Source organism: Lepisosteus platostomus, chromosome 8 (genome assembly GCF_059453375.1).
Source record: "Lepisosteus platostomus isolate fLepPlt1 chromosome 8, fLepPlt1.hap1, whole genome shotgun sequence".
In the NCBI taxonomy this organism is placed as follows: Eukaryota; Metazoa; Chordata; class Actinopteri; order Semionotiformes; family Lepisosteidae; genus Lepisosteus; species Lepisosteus platostomus.
Window position 1 is genome coordinate 20613545 of NC_142618.1, and position 21889 is coordinate 20635433.

At 40.4% G+C, this 21889-nt stretch overlaps 1 protein-coding gene across 28 annotated transcripts in view; it reads left to right on the plus strand.

The window, feature by feature from the left end:
- svila (supervillin a) overlaps positions 1-21889 on the plus strand; it is a 119154-nt gene that overhangs the window by 65203 nt on the left and 32062 nt on the right. For 19 of the 28 annotated variants that reach the window (XM_088642856.1, XM_088642855.1, XM_088642857.1 and 16 more), the window contains 11 exons: positions 1624-2529; positions 2955-3125; positions 3869-3903; positions 4893-4957; positions 5471-5610; positions 6323-6418; positions 10210-10468; positions 11393-11470; positions 14641-15274; positions 16208-16430; positions 18615-18747. In XM_088642856.1, the coding sequence (XP_088498982.1) occupies positions 1624-2529; positions 2955-3125; positions 3869-3903; positions 4893-4957; positions 5471-5610; positions 6323-6418; positions 10210-10468; positions 11393-11470; positions 14641-15274; positions 16208-16430; positions 18615-18747 (2740 nt within the window). The remainder of the gene's footprint in view (positions 1-1623; positions 2530-2954; positions 3126-3868; positions 3904-4892; positions 4958-5470; positions 5611-6322; positions 6419-10209; positions 10469-11392; positions 11471-14640; positions 15275-16207; positions 16431-18614; positions 18748-21889) is intronic. The other 9 variants (XM_088642849.1, XM_088642864.1, XM_088642865.1 and 6 more) reach the window with 5 other exon arrangements.

The window sequence follows — 21889 nt, forward strand, 5'->3', positions numbered from 1 at the left end:
CATAGTTATTCATTTATTGGATATTCAAGGAGTGCTCAGGGTTATTGTCGTTACATCATTATATATAATACAATTGTATATCCAATAAGCCTTCTAGCACTAGGTAATATTGTGTAGCATCTGTTGATCCTTCTACAATACAAATGTCTCTATTGCCCAAATATGTGTACGTGTATATATAGAATAGAAACAGTGAAGATTGTTTATCTTAAGGATCCAAGACTAATCTTAGGAAATGGGGAACGAATCTGTAACTAATGGAGGTAATGCGAACAGGGAAGTCATTAAAGGGCAGAGGGAACCCAGTTTCCTCGTTTTCTTTTAGACAGCACTTTACAAATGTGTCCATTAGGCTGGGCCAGGTTACGTTTGAAAGGAACACCTAAGTCATACTCTTTTGTATTTCCAGTATTCACAATGGAGTACTTTTTTGTTTTATAGCAATTTTGAAAAATGGATGAATTTGAGAAAGTTTCAGTTAGTAACTCAGGCTATTAAATTGTTCAGATACTTCCCTCAGAACAACAGGAATGATTGCTGGAATCATTTGAGTTTATTTACAGAGCTGCTTGGAGAATCTGAAGTGCAGATGTCTGAATGTGTTCACCACACTTGAGACAAGCTAAGAATAAGCTTTATCCTTGTCCAGGGCATCTTGGCATTATAAGGCTGTTTTGTTTATCAGGCTTAATGTTACTTCACTGGCTTCTTTTCCCCCCTCTGAACTTTTTTGGAATTTCTTTTGAAGTTGTATTCCACAAAGAAGAGAAACAATCAGGTTTTTAATCTTAAGGCTGTAAAAAATAAATTATAAAGGAACAAGTCAAAGTTAATTCCACACTGAAAAGTGGTAAAGGAAATCATGGATTTGTTGTGAAGCCTCCTTCACACCCTACTTGTACTTTTCTATTTGTAATTAACTCCACTTGTTCCCACAGATTGCATACGGTCATAGCTCGAACCTCTTTAAATTTTAGTCGATCAAGGTAAATTATATTGCTTATAGTCATACTGTACATCCAATAAAAGTGAATATAAGAGCTTAAATTAAAAAAGTCCTGAACTTTAGAAAGAAAAACAAAAGGGGTTAAGGAGCTAAAACTAAATCTGCAACTTCCTACAACTGCCGTTAAGGCTGAGTATTTAAGTACCCAGGTATTAAAAAAAGACTTCCACTAAAAATCGCTGTCACATGTAGAGCGTGCTAATAAGATGATCCAAATAAATTGCATATAGTGTGTGCAGAATTTGTGTGAGGTGCATTGTGGGTGAAGTAACTCCCATGGTGCCAAAAGCTGCTATTAATTCGGTTTCTTGATATCAGGCTACTAACACTTTTCCTTCCTCTCCTTTCCCATGTGTTCTACATCCTTAACTTCTCTGTAAAGAAAAGTTTTTTTTTTGCTTAATTTTGTTGTATAGTCATCTCACTGATTTCATTGCAGGAAGGATGATCTTTTAGCGAATAATGGCAGTAAACGGTTCTGGGGATTCTTTTGCAAAGCTATTAGAGGCGTGTTCACAATTTATTTTCTAATGGGTGGGGAAGAAAGGTCTCCCCGTTCTTGGCAGAGTGTTTACTATCTGGTACTAAAGAATTTTAATCCTTCTTTTTTCTTAAAGAATTAAAGTTAGAGAGAGACTGGCGAAAGAGGAAGGTGTGCGAGGAAGCCCGGAACTTGTCAAAGAAACGGCAGCTTCCAGGAGACATCCACAGGTGTCCGCTCCTTACATGCGTGTTCATGACTCCTCCGCTTTTGATAGGGTGGCCCAAGCTCACCCTAGCCCTGCTCGCCAGCCGGCCTACGGATTCGTCCAGCCTGCTGGCCAGGCTCAGAGTGCCAAGTCTGTAACAGCGGGGGAGACGGAAGGTGGCGGTTGTCAACGCAGTCCCTCGCTCCCAGTAAGCTCTGCAACAAAAGCAGAGGGCACCCGTGAGGAGGAGCCTGATGGATGGTTCAGTGGAGAATATAGCCATGGGCGCCAGTCAGATGATAAGCAGACAGTCAGAACTGAGGGCCTCCTGAAGAGCAGGAAGGCAGTCCTGCCTTCAGAAATCCGCAAGAGGGAGAAGAATCGGGAGGAATTTCACAGCCCGCGAGACGACGAAGAACCCGGAGCCTCTTCCCACTCCGCGCACAGGCGACATGCTGATTGGGAAGAAGTCGGGTCTCCATGGCAGGCGGTCGATTACCAGAGCAGAACAAAAGAAGGCCCACAGAAAAGCGATGCTGTCGCGTGTCGTCAAAGGGCATCGGCACTGGCTCCAGCAAGGCACCGGAGTCCGGGCCGGGAGGTGTCCACAGCCAAGCACAAGATGCTGACCCGTTCGATGTCGGACTTTGGGGTGGTGCCAGGGGCGCCGGTCTTCAAAAATCTAGAACGGGATCCAAACCGAGAGATGGTGTTCTACGGTTCTGAAAGTAGTGTGCCAAATGGAGACCTCAGTGCAGTAGATACAAGGGTGTCTGTTGCACAGCTCCGCCATACTTACCTGGAAAGTGCCAATGCCAACAAGAAGCAAGAACTGTAGGTGGTATTTTGGAATACTGACCCCTTTTCTTGATTTGAAATGTGATTTGCACGGTCTTAATGAGTAGGCTTTCATGAAATGGTTTAAAAATCAGAGCAATGTGCTTCCTTGACCGTACAAGACACCCTGAAGCTTAGCTCACTGCCAGCATTTCGGGGAGCGGGCTAATTATTAAAATGGTGTTTGTGTCCTAATCCTGCCGCGTCTGCTTCTCACCTAAATGAGTAACAAAACTTGTAGCTGGAATGTGTGCAGAATACATCCATGCATGGTGTTGGCATGTGGTGTGATATTACTACACTAATTAAAAAAATCTGGGCTTGGGCTGCAGAAGGGAACAACCCTTAAATTGCTTCATCACTATCCTCTTTCTCCTGTCTCTCTCTCTTCTTCTCGTCATTTCTTCCTCACGTGCTTAAAGGGAGGCTAAGGTAGAGCTGGCAACATCGGGTCTCGATTCGGCTGGCAAAGCTGAACGGGAAAGGGGCACCCGGAGGCCAAGGCGCTATATTTCCCCGGGAGAAAGTAGAAAGACCTCTGAGAGGTTTAGGACTCAGCCTATCACTTCAGCAGAACGTCTGGAGACCGATAGGTAGGCTTCATGGGAAAAGGTTGACAGTGGAGGGGTCTGCCTTCTGAATGATGTTGCGCTTTCCGAGTTGAGGACGGGTAGCTCAAGTACTAGAGGAGAGCTCCCAGTCTGTGCTTTTATCATGGCTGCCCTCTTAAATACCAGTCAATGCAACTGAGTGGCCCTTCCTCACAAGGGGAATGAGACTGAAAATACATTGCTTTTGTTTGGTGGTTGGATAGTTCTGGACACAGTGCTTCTCACCCATCCCTGGTCTCATTCGTCTTGAAAAGGGAAAAACTATTTGACATGCTTTTCATGTCATTGTCGTGCATTTTCAAATAGCCCACTGCTATGCGTATAAGGCGGTGGTGAATTATGAACATGTTTAACAGAAAGGTTTGTGTTTTCTCAAGAGACTAAATAAGAAAAGGTCCATTAACAACAGACTGGAAGCTCGGTGCACAACAGGCCCATGTGATCACGCTTCATGAATCACCCATTGTTGTTTACTCTTGGCGTGCTGGTCCTACCCTGGTCTGAAACCTAAAAGCAGTAGAACAGTTCTAGTGCTAATACTGTAGGTCTCGAAACACATCAGTAACACTGTTTCCATCTTATTTCCTAATCATCCATTTGTTTTTATTTCCATTCATGGGAAATCTACTGCTTTTTAAACTAAAGTTTTGGATACTGTTTTATTTTTTTCTTTTCAGGCAGTGATGGATCTTGTATATTTTAACTTAACTGCTTTTCATTTACAGGTCATGTCTGAGTCCTGAGCTACAGAATACTGAAGGCAAGTGCTATTATATTTTTTTGTCTTATGTCCCTTTCTTGCTGTATGTGTTTGTCGATTCCATTCCTTGCTTGAAATATCCTGACATTTTGGAACATGATGGTACACATATAATGCAAGGTGTGATTTCTGAGTATGAGGCCATGTTGAACTTTGTTCCTGGAGGAAACTAAGAGAACCCAGAACTAGTCTTTTGGGGTAACTAATCAAATTAATACAAATAAATTGAGCAGAATAAAATACCCTTTTCAACACTTTCAAACTAATACCCTGGGGTTTTTGGTAGCTCCAGTATAGCCTTATGCTTTTTTATAACTTCTTGGTATCTGATGCAAAACTACTGTACTGTATATGAGACTGCCGGATTCAAATCTTTTGAAGGTAAATGTACCACTTTATTTTTTACCTAATGTGAATATTGTGTACTCTGTCTCAGATGAGTATATTAACTGGATTCTAGATGGATAGCTACACTGTCTGGTGCTTCTTTTGACATTTCCAAAGAACATTTTAAAAGCTTAATATCTGTTCACTCTCGTTCCTGCATAGTACAAAGTGACACATTTTTATTTTCAGAATTTATGGGACAATTCCTGAAGGGACTTGCAAAGAAACACAGCACACAAAAAATCCAAGGGAATTCTGTTTCAAAATAAAATATTTCAACCATGTAACTCGCACTTTCTTAAATGCAAGCATAAAAAAATGATGGGAAGGTTGAGGGAAAAAAAACAATTTCGGCAAATTCACAATTGCAATTTGGGAGAGCAAAAACCAAAACATCAGTATTACCATGATAACACAACATAAGGGAAACCACTATATGCCATTATTTGCCAGGATAAATAATAGCTTTTAGTGGGGGTTCTTGAATCCTTTTCTAGCTTTATAGCATAGTGTGTAATTCTATGTTTGATTTTGTCATCTTCTCCTGGCAATAGAGTACTTTCCTCCTTCCTGAATTTCATCTCATCCTTTTTGTTTTTCAGTGGATGAAGAGAAGTTAGATGAACGAGCAAAGCTGAGTGTAGCTGCCAAGAGGTCACTTTTCAGGGTATCGGCTGTGGTTTTTATTTTTTTCACTGCTGCCAAAGTTGTTTGCCACAAGGCTGGGGTGTGAGCATTTACCTTTCGTTTGATCCCACTGAGCTGTAATGACATCTGGTTTTGTGGCACATCTGTGTAGTCCTGCGAGGAGAGCGATCACCTCCCCTCCCTGTTCTACATTCCTAGATCCTGACTCACTTTGATTCCAAACGTCCCACTTTCCAAATGTGCGAGACAGCCAGACAGGACTGTCTTTTTAATGTGGCTGCACTGTGCATGCCTTGTGTGCATTAACACGTGTGCCCAACTGTTATTGTTCTAAAGTTTGTACAGAATACGCCTGTGTGATTCAATAACTCTTCAAGAATGTTTTGGTAAATGGAAATCCTCAATTTTCTTTTTTTTTTTAGTTTGATTGATTGGCAAAGGTTTTTATATGACCTGCTGCTGTGTACGTCATAAGGCGTCATCGACTAGTGTATTAAATGTCTCCATCAACCTGTCATCGCTCTCGCATCAGGAATTGGAAAAAAGCGTTGAAGTGTCGGCCGGACCTAAACCGCGTTCCCGGAATGCCGCGGTGGAAAGGAGGCTGAGGCGTGCCCAGGATCGCTCGCGCACGCAACCCGTCACCACCGAGGAAGTCGTCATTGCAGCAACGTAGGTTAAAAGGGTTTGTCTAAGGGACAATTCAGGTCGATCTTGATGCACATATCTGAGTTCTAAACGGTTGTTGGATCCCAAATATAAGCACATTGCCTTACTAATAAAGAAAACTTAGGGCCACACAAAGCTGGATAGGATTATACTGTATTTAGTCCGATTTAAAGGCAACAGTGTTCGTGAGCATTCATAGGCTGTCAACGCTTGTGACTGGAGATTACCAACAACACCCAAAACGAACATCTGTTGAGGGATCAGAGTGACTGCGGGCTGAAATGTACAGGGTGTTTCAGCGAGATATTGGCAAAATCCAGATGCTTGCAACACAACGGCACCCCTGGGGAAAGGTTGGAAATAGGGACGATGAAGGGTTTTCCTCAAGGCAGGCCTCGGGCCTTGAAATTCATTGATCCTGCGAACTTTTCTACACATTTCACGTTTGCCAATTTTTTTTTTTACCTCCATTTTCACTTGTATTCATTTCTTAACATTTTGATTGTTTTTTCATTGCGGTTAACCATTGCTGGTTGGGCTTTACTGTACATTTAACTTATGAAAAGCCACTTAAAAGTTACATGTGCTCGAACAGAAAAGGCCGGTGACCAACTGACAGTCTGTAAAATGTGTCCAACGTATCTCCGCCTATCTCCTATTTGTTTTGACTTATGTTTTTTTCCATTTGCTCTCTCCCAATCTTTGTGGCGTGAAGTGTACCTGCTTCGTCCTCACAAACTGTGACTGTCCACACCACAGTCGCCAGAATCCCTAGCCCCACTGTAGTAAGCACTTCTGTGCACAGCACCAGGTACTTGAGTGTGTGCATGCCAAATGAAGCCTGTGCACTAACTCGACTAATACCAAGTGTTCCAGCCACAAATTTTGGCCTTGTGCTTGGATGCCCAGCACTTTTTGAAAAATAGTCTTCTAACATGCTCTATTCAACATAAGGGACAAGACTTCATAAAACCTTGTTTCTACAATAAATAAGTGAAGATGTTTACCCATATGATAGTTAACATGTCGTCTTTTAATGTTTAATTATTAATGAATGCAGCTCGTAGTCCCAAGGTCAGGTGTTGCTTAGATTGTAATAAACACTGTATATTCATAATTTTGCTTGATCTGTAGTGAGGTTTTTAAAAGATTCTGGAAATTGAGGGTATTAAAATAGATCATTCAGAAACTGGAGTATAGCTCATTTAAATCTTTATTTTAATTACATCTCAACATCCTTTAAAATAAGCCAGCACCACTGAAATGACTTACTTTGTCAAGCTTTTTTTAATTCAGGAAAATGAACATTCTGATTTATTTTCAATATTTCAAATTAGTTTAAAATATTGAGAGTGCAAAATATTCCAGGGAAGAGTGCGTTTCCATGTAATCTTGGGAAAGCTTTGTGTAATGGCTCCAATTTCCTGGTCTTCTACGGTTTGTTTAAACCCATTGCAATTAGACCCTGGGTGCAGTCCATCACTACAACCAAGTGGTGTTGAATGCCAATTCTCAGTTACTGGACTCCGATATTCATTTGATTCATTGCAACATTTAATTGTTTTTTGCTTTTTTAAATTGATTGATTTACAGTATGTCCACATAAACACCCCTAACAGTTTTTGCTTTGTTGAGTATTGCCAGCTCTATCCAACACCGAGGCCTGTATATAGAGTTTTCATTGTGAGTTAACTTGTAAGAAGACTGCTCAGGTATGGCTCAGGCAACTTGTGTGATGCGTTAGGCTCTATAAGCTCAAGATCACTGGTTTGAATTTCAGCTGTTATTAAATGTTAGTGGGATTCTCCAGAGTAAATAAAGGTGAATTGTAAAAAATAAATGCTGAAAAACAGAAAAGAAAAATGTATTTCAGGTGTGGGGAGAATGAGGGAGGAGGGATCTTTGTTTTCTCTCGTTCTCCTTTGTAGCTTAAGGTACAGTAGCTGCACAACTGAAACATTTTTCCACCTTTCAGGGTGGAATTAACCTATACCTGTTGCTTTGCAGCCAGCACACCGAGTCTGACCTCAGACTTTTCCCAGGTTTCAGCACATAGGCTATTTCCATTAAGATATTGCAGTAAACAGACATTTGGTTAATGTAGTGCACATAATCTACTTAAATGTTAGCTTTCTTTTAATATCAGTCTCTAGCAGATAAAAGTCACTGTAATAACACTGTGGGTTGAGCAACAATTTTTATTCAAAAATGAAAAACAAGTGTTCACATGTTCTCGTTTATTGTCCCTGCAGTCTGCTAAGGGTACATGCGTTAGACCGGTTTAATACATGCTGATTTAGTATGTATCGTTTGACTCAACAGATTGGGACTTGGGAATGAAGCGACTAAGTCATTGAGCGCCCTTACTGTTGGTGTCATTTGACACCAGCTAGGGTCTCGGGTTTTTAAATTGGCCAACAGTTCCTCAACATCGTGTACTGCAGGAACAGTCCTGTGGCTGACTGGGCACTTGTGAGGGTGCAGTTTTGTTCACGTCCTCCAGCCGGGCGATGCCCTAGCTCATCAATGCTGTGGGTTCCCAGTGTTCCCTGGAACCCTGCGGAGTGAGTGGGGGCGGGGGGGGGGGGGGGTGAGGTCGATGCCCTGAGAGCTCGTGTCTCCAAATTAGGATTTTGTAACTCCTAACATGGAAGTTGAATGACAACTCAAACTCAATTATGTGGGTTAAACCTTTCCTAAATAAGTTAACATTTAAGCAGCTAACACTTTAAATTGCTTCTCTGTTCCACATTTCAATATCTTTAGTATCTTGCTTCAGACAGGCCCCTAGAGCATAGGTAGAGCATTTTACAGTTGTGTTGGACCAGTCTTCAAGACTGTTTTTGATGTCAAGATTGATCAAACTGTGAAAGTACACTTCAGAAGCTCTGAACAGCAATGGGGGGAGCTAAGTAGGAGGCTGTATTTTAAATCGTTGCTGAGTAAAATATATCTACGGTAGGTATAAACTTTTTAATGGCCTTAGTTTTAATTGTTTGCAAAACTAGTGTTTCTGTGGTATGTTTTCATGTTCTCTTTTGAAGGCAAATCCAAGCTTGGGTGTGTAACAGTATTTGGCAGTACTGTGTTCATATGAAGTGGAAAGAGTTGAGTTGGGATCCCAACAGGTTTATTTTAGGGAACTTATTTCTGGTCTTGAGCTTAATGACCATGGTAGCAGTTTACAGATACAAAGGAGAGTTCTTTAGCCCTTGTTTCAAAGAGCCACTTTCATTTTAAAGGTCTGGGGTGAATTTGACACCTGAAGAGACATTCCTGAACTATGCTTTATTTAAAAATAATCTAAGATTTTAATGTTTAAGAGGTTGTTGTTTTTTTTACAGTTGGTCAAAGATGGCTTTTTTTAATCTCCCACTCATGTTAGCAAAATAAACTTATCAGAAATTAAATATTTTGAATACATGCAAGCTGATGTAATGATTCAACATTCATTTTACTGTGCTTTAGTGCTGATGTTTGAGAGCTCTTGGAGCTTTCTTTCAGCTACATGGCGCCACCTGCTGTTTTTGTAGTTTGAAAAGGTCTTAAACAGGATGACGGCCATTTACACAGTTTCTAGTATGAAGTCTAGTGGCATGTTTATTTATTTGCATAAATGGATCTTGTGGAACTCTGCACTTGGAATTAATCCGCTCCATATACTGTACCCCCACACCTGCCCTGTTTAGAGACATTATCTAAAATCTTGGCAAAACGTTGCAAGTCAGTCAAAAAAAACTATACAGCTTATTCAGCAGCAACATTCACTACATGAGGAGACTAATTTGAAATGAGCAACAAAATGCTGGTTGTCTCCTTGTGAGAAACAAACGTTGAATCATTTTAATTTAATTAACTGTTGTATCGCGAACCATAAGTATTTGCTTCAACAAGCCTTGCTGCAGGATGCTGCTCCCTCAAATCGTGGATGTAGTAGCAATCCCCACAGGCTTTGTCAAAGAAACCACAATTGAGGAGTTTGTAAGTATTGTAGTCCGTCATGGTTTAGTAAAACATTGCTCACTGTGGCTACCTGTGATTCAGAATTAGAAGCGTTATACTGAAAAGGTAACAGTCATAAAGACGGGCTAGTACTGTTACCTTTACATGATTAAGTTTTAATTATATCATTGTCTACTTGCGCAAACAGTGTTTTCAGGCATTTTCTGCCTCAGTGCTCTGGCATACTGTATGTAGTAGTTTATTATATTGAAATAATACCCTACAATGGTGAGCCATAAGAATTCATCTTAAGGTTAGAACCCGATCACATCCCTAGCAATGTACAGTAGTTAGGGGTCAGTTACTCTCACAATGTCTTCTGTAAGACAGATACTGTATGGGCATGCTTTGACATCCACCTTGTGTATAGTGTCATTTACATCACACCCTTTGTTGTTGCTGTGTTTGTACACTTTCTTAAAATAACGTAACTGAAACAGGTGTTGCATCTATCTGCAAATGGAGCCGAAACATAAGAGATTGCAGGCAAAATCCTAGAGCCTGAGATCATCTTTTGTAATGTAGACTATTCTGTTAAATGTATTTCCCCCCCCCCCCCCCCCCCCAACTCGCATCCAGTAACTTGGGTTTATCCTACAGCTTGCAAGCATCTTCACACCAGAGTGCTTTAGCCCGAGAGCAGGCGAGGGAGACCGGGGAAACCAAGAAAACCAGCGACGAGCAGGAGTCGGAGGAGCCCGACCTGTCCACTCTCAGCCTGGCGGAGAAGATGGCTCTCTTCAACCGCCTGGCACAGCCTGCCACCAAAGTGGTGTCCAGGGCCAAGACCGACATCCGGCAGAGGAGAGCCAACGCCCGCTACCAAACGCAGCCCATCACCCTGGGAGAGGTGGAGCAGGTACACAGCCCCAAACTGGAGCCCTCTCCGACACAGACTTCTATTTTGCCTGATAGGAGAGAAAAATACTGACAGGCTACATGCAGTTTGAGATACAATTCTGTTACTGTTGATAACACTTAACTGTTGGTGTTTTTTGGCAAAAATCTCATACTCTTGTTCCCAGGAGAGTGACTGTGTTGTTTTGGAAACTCCCAACTTGTGTGGTGTAAGAACAGTTTCCTGTTGAAACTGGAGTGGGGACCTGCTTGGCCTTTTTTTATCCTCCCTGCAAAGGAAATGAAGCCCTCGGGCCGTTGGGACCAATTCAGCCAGCTTGCTCCCCTTCCCGTTCTCAAGTTTCAACAAGGATTTGCCAGTTATGGTTTTTCCTCAGAACTGTGAACAATACGGTGAAACCACATCTCTTACAAAACACAAGTGGATCCAAATGAAATGTGAGATATCTTAACCAAGGGAAAGCTTGTTCATAACAAACGTGAAGCAGGAGGAATTAGTTCCTCAGGATTTTCCTGCTGTGAAGGAGTTGAGGGGTGGCTCACTCTTCTGCATTGTGCTTGTAATTTAAATACTTGTGCTTTCTTCTATATGAATAAATATTGAAATCGGTTAAAACCGTCTTGGCAGGGAGCACTTAGACCAAAGTATTTGGGAATGGGTCAAGCAAATTAGTTTCTCACATTAATTCTTCATATAGTATCTTTGTACCAACCCTGTTTCATGGCAAACATGTTTAACGTTTATCATTTGGTTTATTTGTGTTAATGTACTGTAGTTCAGAGCGTGCAGGTGTTAGTTTCCCCCAAAGACAGATTACCTTCAAAAGCCCCCTGACATTTTCTGATGCCTTTGCCATTCCCTTTTTAAAAAAGCAAAGTGAGAAAACCAATGTCCATAAATGACCAAAGAATATCTCTGGTGCAGGAACTAGTACCTAAAAGCCCTTCTCCGCCGACCAGTGAAACTTCCGAACACCTGCAGAGAACGTTATACTCGGTTCACGTAAGGCTAGACGTCCCTTGGAGTCACTTGCATGTAGTGCTGTTGCATATAATATTGTGACTGAACTGCTTGTTTATTTTTACTGTATACCAGCAGTGTAAGTTATTTCAGCAGTTTGTGCTTACACTGTTTTTTTGCCAAAATCTTGCTTGCGTGTGACTTTTTCCCAAGTATTGAATAAGATTATATTAAAAATAAGGATATTATATATCCTATATATATATTAGTGCAAACTAAATTGATCCTTAATCAGATGTGTACTGATTAAACAGTTTGCTTCTAATACCTATGCTGCTCAAAGCGTTTCTTAAATTGAAAATAGCCCTGATTGTTGGTTTAAATTAGACTTTTCGTGACTGCCAATTGTGTCATATACACAGGGTGTGCCATGGTTCTTCTGTAGATATTTGTGCACAATATTCAGGCCAAATAGATTTAACCAAGTATTGTAAGTATATCGAACAATCACAGCAAGTATGAATTAAATTTAACAATCTGTATTCAGTATGGAACATGTTACTGTCAAACTGGGAACTTTACGGCATTAGGTTAGGTTATGAGCTTCTTGAGAGTTCACACTTCTTGCTTCAGTACAGGCCCAGACAGCCTCTGGACATAATGCGGTGGGAAGCTTCACTACTCTTGCTGTACAGCTGCCACCAGCCAGAGAAGGTGGACTGGTCACAGTTTTGTCTGTTGGTCTGATGCTGGTGTGTTGGTTCCACAGATCTTCATTGGGAGTAGGTTCAGAAGAGGTTAGCCAAGCCAGAAACTTGGCGTATTTTTTTGTTATTGTGCCGCTGTAATCCTAGTACTATATACCCTTGCAATCAACACATTGGATGTGCTGGATTGGTTTATGGAATGGAAAAACTTGGCTTAAGGACTTCATCAGTGTATCTCTAAGTAGTAAGGTTGGCCATGATTTGCTCCAAAGGTGTTCTCATTAAGCAAGGTTCCTTCCCACATCACAATTACCCTGCACAACCAGTGGACATTAACAATGCAACAGCAGCATAAAACTCACCATGTCCTTTAGAAATGTTTTCCTCAAGGTGTCAAATAACGTTGAGTGAATATAACTCTACCACCTCTTCAGATAACCTCTGGCCCACAGAAGATGGTTTTGCCTCTAATCTGTCAGACGTTCAAACATGCAGATCATTTTCGGGCTGATGTAAGAGTTATTTCTTCCTGGAGATATGTAAGCTGCAGCCGCTGCTGTTTGAAAACAATTGTGCAGATGGATCAAGGGATGTGATAATCCTGGCCCCAGTACAGTGACCCTCTTCCTTCCAGGATGAAGCCCTTCTTTTCCCACTCAGGGCTGGTTTCCTGGTTTCTCTGGATCAGTGTGCTCTATTTTTATAGCAAAATGTTTTACAGGCAGTTCAATTTTGGTCATGCTGATGGGAACTACATAGTAGTCATTGCTTGAGGGGGATATTATTTTGCTTTTATTAATAAGAATGTTTTCTTAAATGGCAGTTTTTATACAGAATAATCTTTTTCTCAGTATGTTATTGTCCTAGGGAACAGTAACAACTGATGTACAGTGTCAAGGTGTTTTACGTTGGAACTAAAATATATGAAACGGGATTCAAATGCTTCAGTCAACGAATATGGGATTACTATCTACAAAGTAAATAGTTTTCAAAAAGAGTGGTAAAACAAAGACTTTCATTTCTTGTGTGCATCAGTATACATCTGTGCATGAACTGATAAATGTTGCACCCGTTATGCATCTGTGTTTTGAATGAGAAAAAGAGCTGATCAGAATCACAGAAGAAAACTTTGATTAGCTTTCCTGTTTTCTTTTTTGATCAGGATGTATACTGTGTTCAAAAACCAATGTGTGCAGGACAAAGTTACCCAAAAGGTTTATTTTGTACTTTTGAATAACTAGGCAGAGTGTTTTAGTGCATGAGTTAAGGTTTTTAGTGATTTGAAGTAGGCTTGCTTTCTTTTAGCCCAGTCTGTAATAGCTGATCTGCAGAGAGACTAGATAACAGTACAGTGAATACTGCAAGTTCACAACCCATAGCACCTGTAGAACATTTCCTTTTGAGCTTTCCTTTCCTTAATAAAACACCAACCATCTCTTTCCTCTCCCACCTTTTCCTGTGTTACCATATTGCCAAAACAACAGACGTTCCTAGCTAACTTGAAACAGTGAAATTTTCCTTATTCAGTTTGAGTAATCCAGTAATCCATCCTAATTCCTGAACAAGAACAATTGTCTATTGAGTGAGACATTCCTGGATTTAGATGCAGTGTAACGAGAGAACCAGAAAGATGAATTTCTAAATGTACGTATACAATATTTAGTAATTATCAGTTTTATTCCAGATGCACTTTACCCATAAAGTGAATGATAATTTTTAAATACCATTTAAAAGATTGTTTTAAAACCTCTGTTTTTTGAGGTTTTACTGACCTGCTGAAGAGGGTTTGTAAAGTCAGGTTTGTAGTAGATTGTAGTAGGGACAAATGGCACAGGGGGAGAAGCGGACCAGGACAAAAAGAGAACGCTGATCTCGCCAGTTGCAAATTTTTCTAATCCATCTGAAAACCTGATCTAATCCGAACTTCACATGGAGACAGGAATTCTCTATCGATATAATGTTTTGTGAAAAATAGATTTCTCAATTTGTGTGGGTTGGTTACTTTATCATCTACTTGGAACATCTGTCTGTTTGGAAAGATAAGGATCGCTTGAGATAGCATCATGTTACAATAAATCAAAGTATAAGATTAGGCAACAACAAAAAATTAATATGAAATATTACATTGAAGATGGGGTTGTGTGGTCATCATACGTTAAACAGTCTGGGAGACACTTGTTACAGGAATGAGAAGCTTCAGTTGTCTAAGCCAGGTCCATACTGTACATCTTTCCTTATAAGCACCTGTTGGATGCATCTCTCAGCATTGTTGTGACCCGCAGAGATGATGAGCATGGCTTACGAGAAAATTTTATTTAAAAAAAAACAGCTCTCGGCTTGATCAACAGGATGTAAAATGAGTCACTGTGATGCGAATTTGATTACTCAGCATGATGAAGTGGCATTCGATCTTGATGCTAAATCACAGTTACTCTCTGAAGTGGCACAGTTACTCTTCGATTGTTAATGAAAGCTGAAATGTTTTGTCAATTTTGCCTTCCACAGCTGCAGAATGGAGGAGGTGGAAAGCTAGGACCTTTGTCAGCGTCAATTGTGAAGTCGGTAGCGGCTGCAACTTCTCAGGCAGCCGCAGTGTCAACCGTCCACGCAGGGGATATACACCGGGGGAAGCCTACGGCCGCCGCCGAGAGCTCTCTGCCCTCCGCGGGCGAGTCTCCTGAGAGAGCAGCTCCCAGGTACCACAGCCCTGCAGCCCCACCTTTCACAGAGCAGCAGCAGCAGCAGGCAGCAGAAATCAAAGGCGTGTTTCACAGCTACTCAGCTGCTGGGCAGCGACAGGAAGAGGCAACAGGAGCAGCACGAGAAGAAAGCAGCAGCAGCTACAGAAGAAAGCACGGCTCTCCAAACGGAGACGGCAGGCAACTAGGACCCCTGCAGCCAGGTGGGAGCGAGTGGGATTTGGACATCCGGCCCCTGAGGCACAGCCCTCCCAGAAGAAGCAGCAGGGAGCAGCTCAGCCCCGACACCTCGCCGGCAGTCGAGCCTTGGAGCCTCTTGAAGACAGACAGCGCCGTTCTTCAGGAGCGGCAGGAGGCCAGGGGGGTCCTGAAGGAGAGGCACCCCCAACGGGAGCTGTTTGAGTCTGAGAGTGTCCAAAAATCCAGGGCAGCTGTCTCGGGTAAGTGGTCTGGGCTGTGCCTCCATCTGTTGTGGCTTAGAAAACCGTTTACTGTAGGTATACAAGTATCATTTGTAGTGTGCATAATGGATTTCTTTTATTACATTTATATCAAGATTAACAGTTGTGACCTTGACTTGCAGCAGGGAGCTTTGCTGTCCAAAATAGGGTATTGAAGTAATTTCTTGCACTCTTTTTCTCAGCTGAGGTACAAGCAGTGCTGTTCTGTTTAATTAATTGCCGTCTCTGTCATGGCTTGGTGCAGTTTAAGAACAAAGGGAAGCAGACAAAAAGTCACTAAAATGCATAAAGCTGTTATTCAGGTATATGTTTTTGTGACTGCCATCATGGTTGTGCGTCAGCCTTATTTAAAACCTAAAGTAGACTTTTTTTTTCAAAACATTAAGGCATTTCCTGTAGTAGTGTCTGTTACAGCTATGATGCAAAAGTCTGTGGTTGTCGGCTTTCCCTTATTTGTCAGAGCAGACACTATGGTTTTCCTGTTTGGTGCTCACTTTTGACAGCAACAATGACTCTCAGCATTTGACCTTTCCTAACATGCTCGCGCATGTAATACAAAAGAAAAAATATTTGTTTGCGCAGAGCAGCATCTTGGAGAATTAAGCTTTATGTACTACAGGAGGGGAAAGGAGTAGAAACATGCAGGACAATATGGTTTTAACCCCAATACCGAAATCTAGCCTATTTAAATAGCTGCTTAGGAGTTCTCATTCCATCTTATGAAAGTCAGGCTGACAATTAGGAATGCAAGCCACTGGATCTCATAAAACACGTGCTGAGGCACCTCTAAACGGCAGCCTCTCTTTTCTGCCTTGTGCACCAATTGTACATACAGTACTCCGCTGCTTGACAGTTATGTATTGGTGTGCACATCTTCTAACGCCGTCCTGTGTCATGTGCGTCTGCGTGCAGAGCTGCTGGAACCCAGTGCTTCCCTCAGAGTCGGCGCTGCAACAGCAAGGAGTGTCTCTCAGTCTTTCAATGTGCTGCCCTCAATACTGCAGCCTTCAGAGCTGAGCGAAGACGCAGGCAACAGCATCAACTCAGAGCTCCCCTCTGGCAAGCAACACGAGCCTGACAGGAGTGAGGAGCTTTCCGACACCATGACGACTAAACAGTTGTCCATCAAAGAGAGGTAATTTCGTTTTGAGTTCTCGATCTTTTTCAGCGGATATTCCAGCGGCATTCGCCAGTAGTTTTGCTTACATGCAGTTCCTTTTATGTGTGTCTGTTTCCTGCATATTGTCATTCACATACAGTTCTCTGTGATCTTTGTACACGGTGAAGGGCTGTGGACTTACCTTTTTGATTCATTTTAATTACACTTTTATACCTCTAGTTATTGACATAGTAGATTTTCTCCAATTTTCAAGTTTAGTTTTGATTCGTTTTTTATATAATTTGATTTTCAATTGATAATAAGGATGTGAGGATTTTTTCCTGTTGTAATCTCCAGTAAGTGAAGGGTGCTCACCTTGATTCTCATTGTAAGAATGTAGGTTGCATTTGTGGTCTTGACAGGAGTTAAGGGGGTTTATTTTAGGAAACAGTGCTGTGAGTTAACACCGGTTGTTCAAGGAGAGGCAGCAGGAGTGTTTTAACCTCATTCTGTTGCAAGTTGGGAAGAAATTAGGTTGCTTCATTGTTTCTGGTGTGCTTCAAAAAACAGCTCTTTCATTCACTATTAAAACTTCACGTTTTCATAAAATGAATGACTTTTCCTATGTTCACATCAATTGCCATCATTAAAACGGAAATGTTTGACATTGAATGAAATTGAAAATGTTTGCAATAGAATATTTTTTTCCAAAGAATAGTGCTTTATGAGAAATTGACATGCATGTTTGTCAAGAGATTTTATCAAATTACTGTAGGTAAACATGTTTGTAAGTGATTGAGCAGAGGAGTGTTTAAATGACCATAGGTCGTGTATTGTAAAGTATGAGTCCAAGTAGGATATTCTATTATTGGGGGGGAAAAGTAACTGCTATGCATTTTCCCTTGGAATCTGTCGGAGCTCATAGCTGTTTGTCTGTACACAAGAATAAACTATTCCAGTGAAATGACGAATCAAGACAATTTTACAGATTTTAAAATTTGAGTTAAATCTTTTAAAGCAGTGCAAAAACATTAAGAATGTATTAGCCATTTATCCAAGGCACTGTTTATCCAAAATATTACAGAAATCTAAAGTACTTCCTACCAGATATTTAATGTCACGCCTTTTCAGTATTTTTTGTTGTTCTTTTGCAGTTCTGAATTACTTTAGGCTTTTTCACCAATAAGTGAACAGTTTTTTTGCTCTGTCTCTTAAGGTGCAAAAATAAGGTGTATGTCTTGCCCTACAGTAACTAGTGTCATCAGTATTTTAGAGATGTTCATTTTTGCACCAGTCACTCTTGACTTTTCATTCAATGTGCAACATTTAGTGTATTCAACCAGGCTGGTGTTTGTCCTGTCCAACTGGAGTACTCTTAATGACCTGGAAACTAATCAATGAGGTCATACAGTAACAAGAAAAAGTACATACTAGCTGGTGTTTTTTTTTTGTCTTTGTGGCAAGTTTCTTCAATAGTCAATTTAATGCATTTGTATCTAAATGGACTTTGCAATGCAAAACTACTGCAAAACAAAAAAATAAGAAAACATTAATCTGAAAAACATAAAGTAAGTACAACACAAAGTTCACAGACGAGATTAGTCCCATGCACTTTAGCTGCTTGTAGCCAACTGATTTGAGAATATTATCCACTTCAACAGATGCCAAGAGTCATCCCTGGCAAGTCAAACTTGCAAAAGAGAATCTTTAAACATTTTTTTACATAAATTGCATTCATGTTTATATTTGGTGTTGCCCAGAAATAACCAATATGTTTTAAAGGATGGGAATATGAGCTTGTCCTTTTAAGTCTGTAAGTAGTCGCCTAATGTATACGTCAGTCTTCCAAAACAGATCTGCTTTCTGTGTTGACTGAAAATCCTTTAAATTTCCTTGATGTGGTATTCTGACTTGTGCACTGATGGTTATTCATATCGTAAGTAAAGCCATTTAACAGTTCTGTTGCCATTTTGTAAATACATAATAGAAAAAAAAGCTAAGATGTTTACATTGAATGTTTTCCTTTTTTTTTCCCAAATTAAGTACAAAGGCACTTCGTTGCAGAAAGTAATTATTCTGCGTCTGACTACCTTATGAGTGTCTTCTGTTTCCATTTACCATAAACAGCCGGCACTCTGTATAAACACTGTCAAACAGCTATGAATTGAAGCCCAGCGAGGCATTTGGTGAAAATTAAGGCCGCATATTCTTCCTTCTTAGGCTGGCTCTGCTAAAGAAGAGTGGGGAGGAAGACTGGAGAAACAGGATCAACAAGAAGCAGGATGTTGTCCGAGTGGCCGTTGCAGAGCAACACGTGCAGCTTTGGGAGGTTGAGCAGAGCTTCAAAAAGAAGGTAACCTGACTTGTTGCAGCAAGTGGATAATCAAACCTCCATAACACCTCTACTAAAAAATAAACCCATCTGCATGACTAAGGAAAGCTGATTGTTGCTATTGAGCTAACTCCTATTGAAAATCTTTTAAAACCCATGCAAAGCTCTGTATGGCATTGTTATACACAGGCTTACCGTATTTACCTTTAGTTAAAGTTCTTTGTGCATTAAATAGGTTGTAAAATGCTGCTTCTCCCTCTTTATTTAGTCTTTATTCGCTTCCTAAAGTTCTGCACTGCTTCCTATATTACAGTAGGTAGTTCTTTGATGTACTGTACTTTCAAAGTTCATTTTTTTTGCTATGTATTGCAAGGCAACATAAAATTTAAGAGTACATAGGTTGCATTTATAGCAGTCGCATTTAATAAATGCAAGTAAAATAAAATCTGTTTCAAATTGATGGGGCAAATTCTGCAGCTTGGGTAAACATAAGAATTGATCACGCATACTAAACCTGGTTTGAGGGCATGATCAGTATCTGATGACCATGGGACATGAACAGTGGGAGTATAAGGTTGCGGAGATACTATAAGGCAGACTCCATCAGACGCAACAGATCATACACCAACACATTAGCATATTCTGGAGTTTTTGTGCCTGTAACCCTTAATTTACATTAGTAGTAACAAAGTTGAGTCCACCTTTTAACGTGCTCAAGTGAACCCAGGGGGAGAGGGGTTTAATTGCAATGTTAAGAAGTCTTGGTTTGAAAGAAATCTCTTTGTGCCTTTGCCAGGAACAAAGTGTTACTTCTCAGACTGATTCGTCAATACTTATGTTACTGATACCAGAGCAGAATGTCTGGTCACTCTGTCTCGGCAAGTAAGCTTTCAGCAGACGAGCTTTAAGGCTAGGCTAGAGTTCACACATCATACAGTGTTTTTCTTCCAAATATCCAATGTACAGGTAATACTTACCAATCATTGAGAACACGGCATGACGGATACTACAACCATTTGGAAATAGTACAGCATGAGAAATCTGATGACATACTGTACGTGATTAACTTTAAATACCCAGTCATATTAAAAAAACGTATGTTTTTTGCTTGTTTTACCCATTCAGGTCTTGTATAACATTACTCCAGTACTGTATTATATTACATATTACTATTATATTTGGAAAGGCTCAGTTTAAACACCAAGCACAATCCCAAGACTGTAAATATTTGTGGACCAGTGTTCTCTATATCAAAAACTGCTGAAAGATTGCCCCTTCCACAGATTGAAGCGTCAGAAGCTTTAGTGTAGAAAAGAGCCCATGGAGGGATGCAGCTTTCAGTAAAGCAATACCCCAGGGAATGAGCTTTTTTAAAACTTGTCCATATTTTGTTTGCTTGCCACTTTGTATTGAACAGTAATGAATAACATGGAGGAAATGTAATGCTGATTTCTTGGATCTTTTTTACAAAGTAGCAAGAGATCGCAGTTCAGATTTTTACAGAGAACAGGTTTGTAAGATTTTCCTCGAGCATAGTCATTCGACATCTGCGTCTGTTTCTCTGTCTAGCCTTTTTTTCAGTGAAGGTGGTATGGTTGTTTTGATAAGGTGGTGCATTCACGGATAAGAAACCTGAGAAACTGCCTTATTAATATACACTGTACCATGACTGCACTGTTTTGATGTCGTAGCATAGTTGACCCTTTAAAGAGCAAAGTTTACTCTTTTTGTATATAGACTGCTGTTATGGGAAGAAATATACTTTTTAAATATTGCCCAGTGATGAATAGCATGCAGTAAATAAGGTAACATTGATTTATTTTTTCAGTTTTTATGGATCAATCCTTCAAAGTAGCAAGATGTTAGACTAACAATTAATTGTCAGCATTGAGGGCAAGTATCCAGCTCATTCCTGGTGTATCCAATTGTATTAGTCGTGGGAGGTGGGTTTTATTCCAGGAATTCCTGGGGGCAGCTTTACTGCTCAAGTACACTAAGCTTTATATCTGTTGTGGTGGGGTGAAGAAAGTTTTTGTGCTGCATGAGTACGGAGGTCAGGGACTGAGGTTTATTTGAAATACTAGTCAATAGAAATGTTGAAATCGTTTGAAAATATTGATATAGTACATGGGATGTCTAGATAGATGCCTAGTGCTCTTTGCAGCCTCACCAGAAAGCCATTTTAAATTGTGTAGCTGTGAAAACTTGTTGTAGCCTTACCATTCAGCGTTCCCTGAAACAAGTATGACACCAGTACATGGTTGCTTGTTTGAGCCTGGTAATGAAGTCCCAGAACCGAAATGTTTTTCTAGGTGGAAGTGGGTACTGTGACGCAGTTTCACTTTCTGAAACCTGAGGGAACAGCATGCTACCCTCAAGCTATTGACTGCCACATCAAATGATAACCAATCCTGTTTTATAATATCAGTTAGGACTGTTCCAATTGCATTTTAAAAATCTGGTATGTTGTGTGGATTTCATACGGAGGTTTCAGCCATAATGGAAGCTCACATTGTAAAGATAGTTGTTTACTGGTTAGAATTCATTTCTTTGGATTGGTAGTAGGACCTCCCCATGCATTAACTTTGTATAGTACACTCCTACCATAGCTATCCACCATGTTAATATTCGAACATAATGGTAATCCTTCATGTTTCAGCTCTCATTCCCCTAGCAGTAAATCAACCAGTAAATAGCATCTCTTGTGACTCTTGAATTGTATTTTCAAACTTACTACGCCGTTACTTGGGTTTACTGTTTCCACAGGTCCTGGGCTTTGCACATTGTGTACGTTATTGCACATTGATAGAAATACTGCTTGAAAGGACTGTCTATTTGATCCAACATTACAAGACTGGCAGACCTTAGGCTTAGTACTGCACACAGTAGTAAAATGGATTGCAACACAATTTGTGGCTGATTTATGGTATCCATCCAAATGAATGTTTTGAAGATACTGTACTTTAAAGGATCATCTTTGGGTTCTGTTCTGTATCGGCTCCATAGGATTTTCTGTAGTGCTTTTAAAAATGCGTATTGTTGCTATACTGACATTTCACAGGTGATAAGTGTGGAATACTAATTAGAATGTATGGAATCATCTGAATTTCAATGTATTTTGTGCTTGTCCTGTTAATTATTTAAAAAAATAAATAAAGCAGGT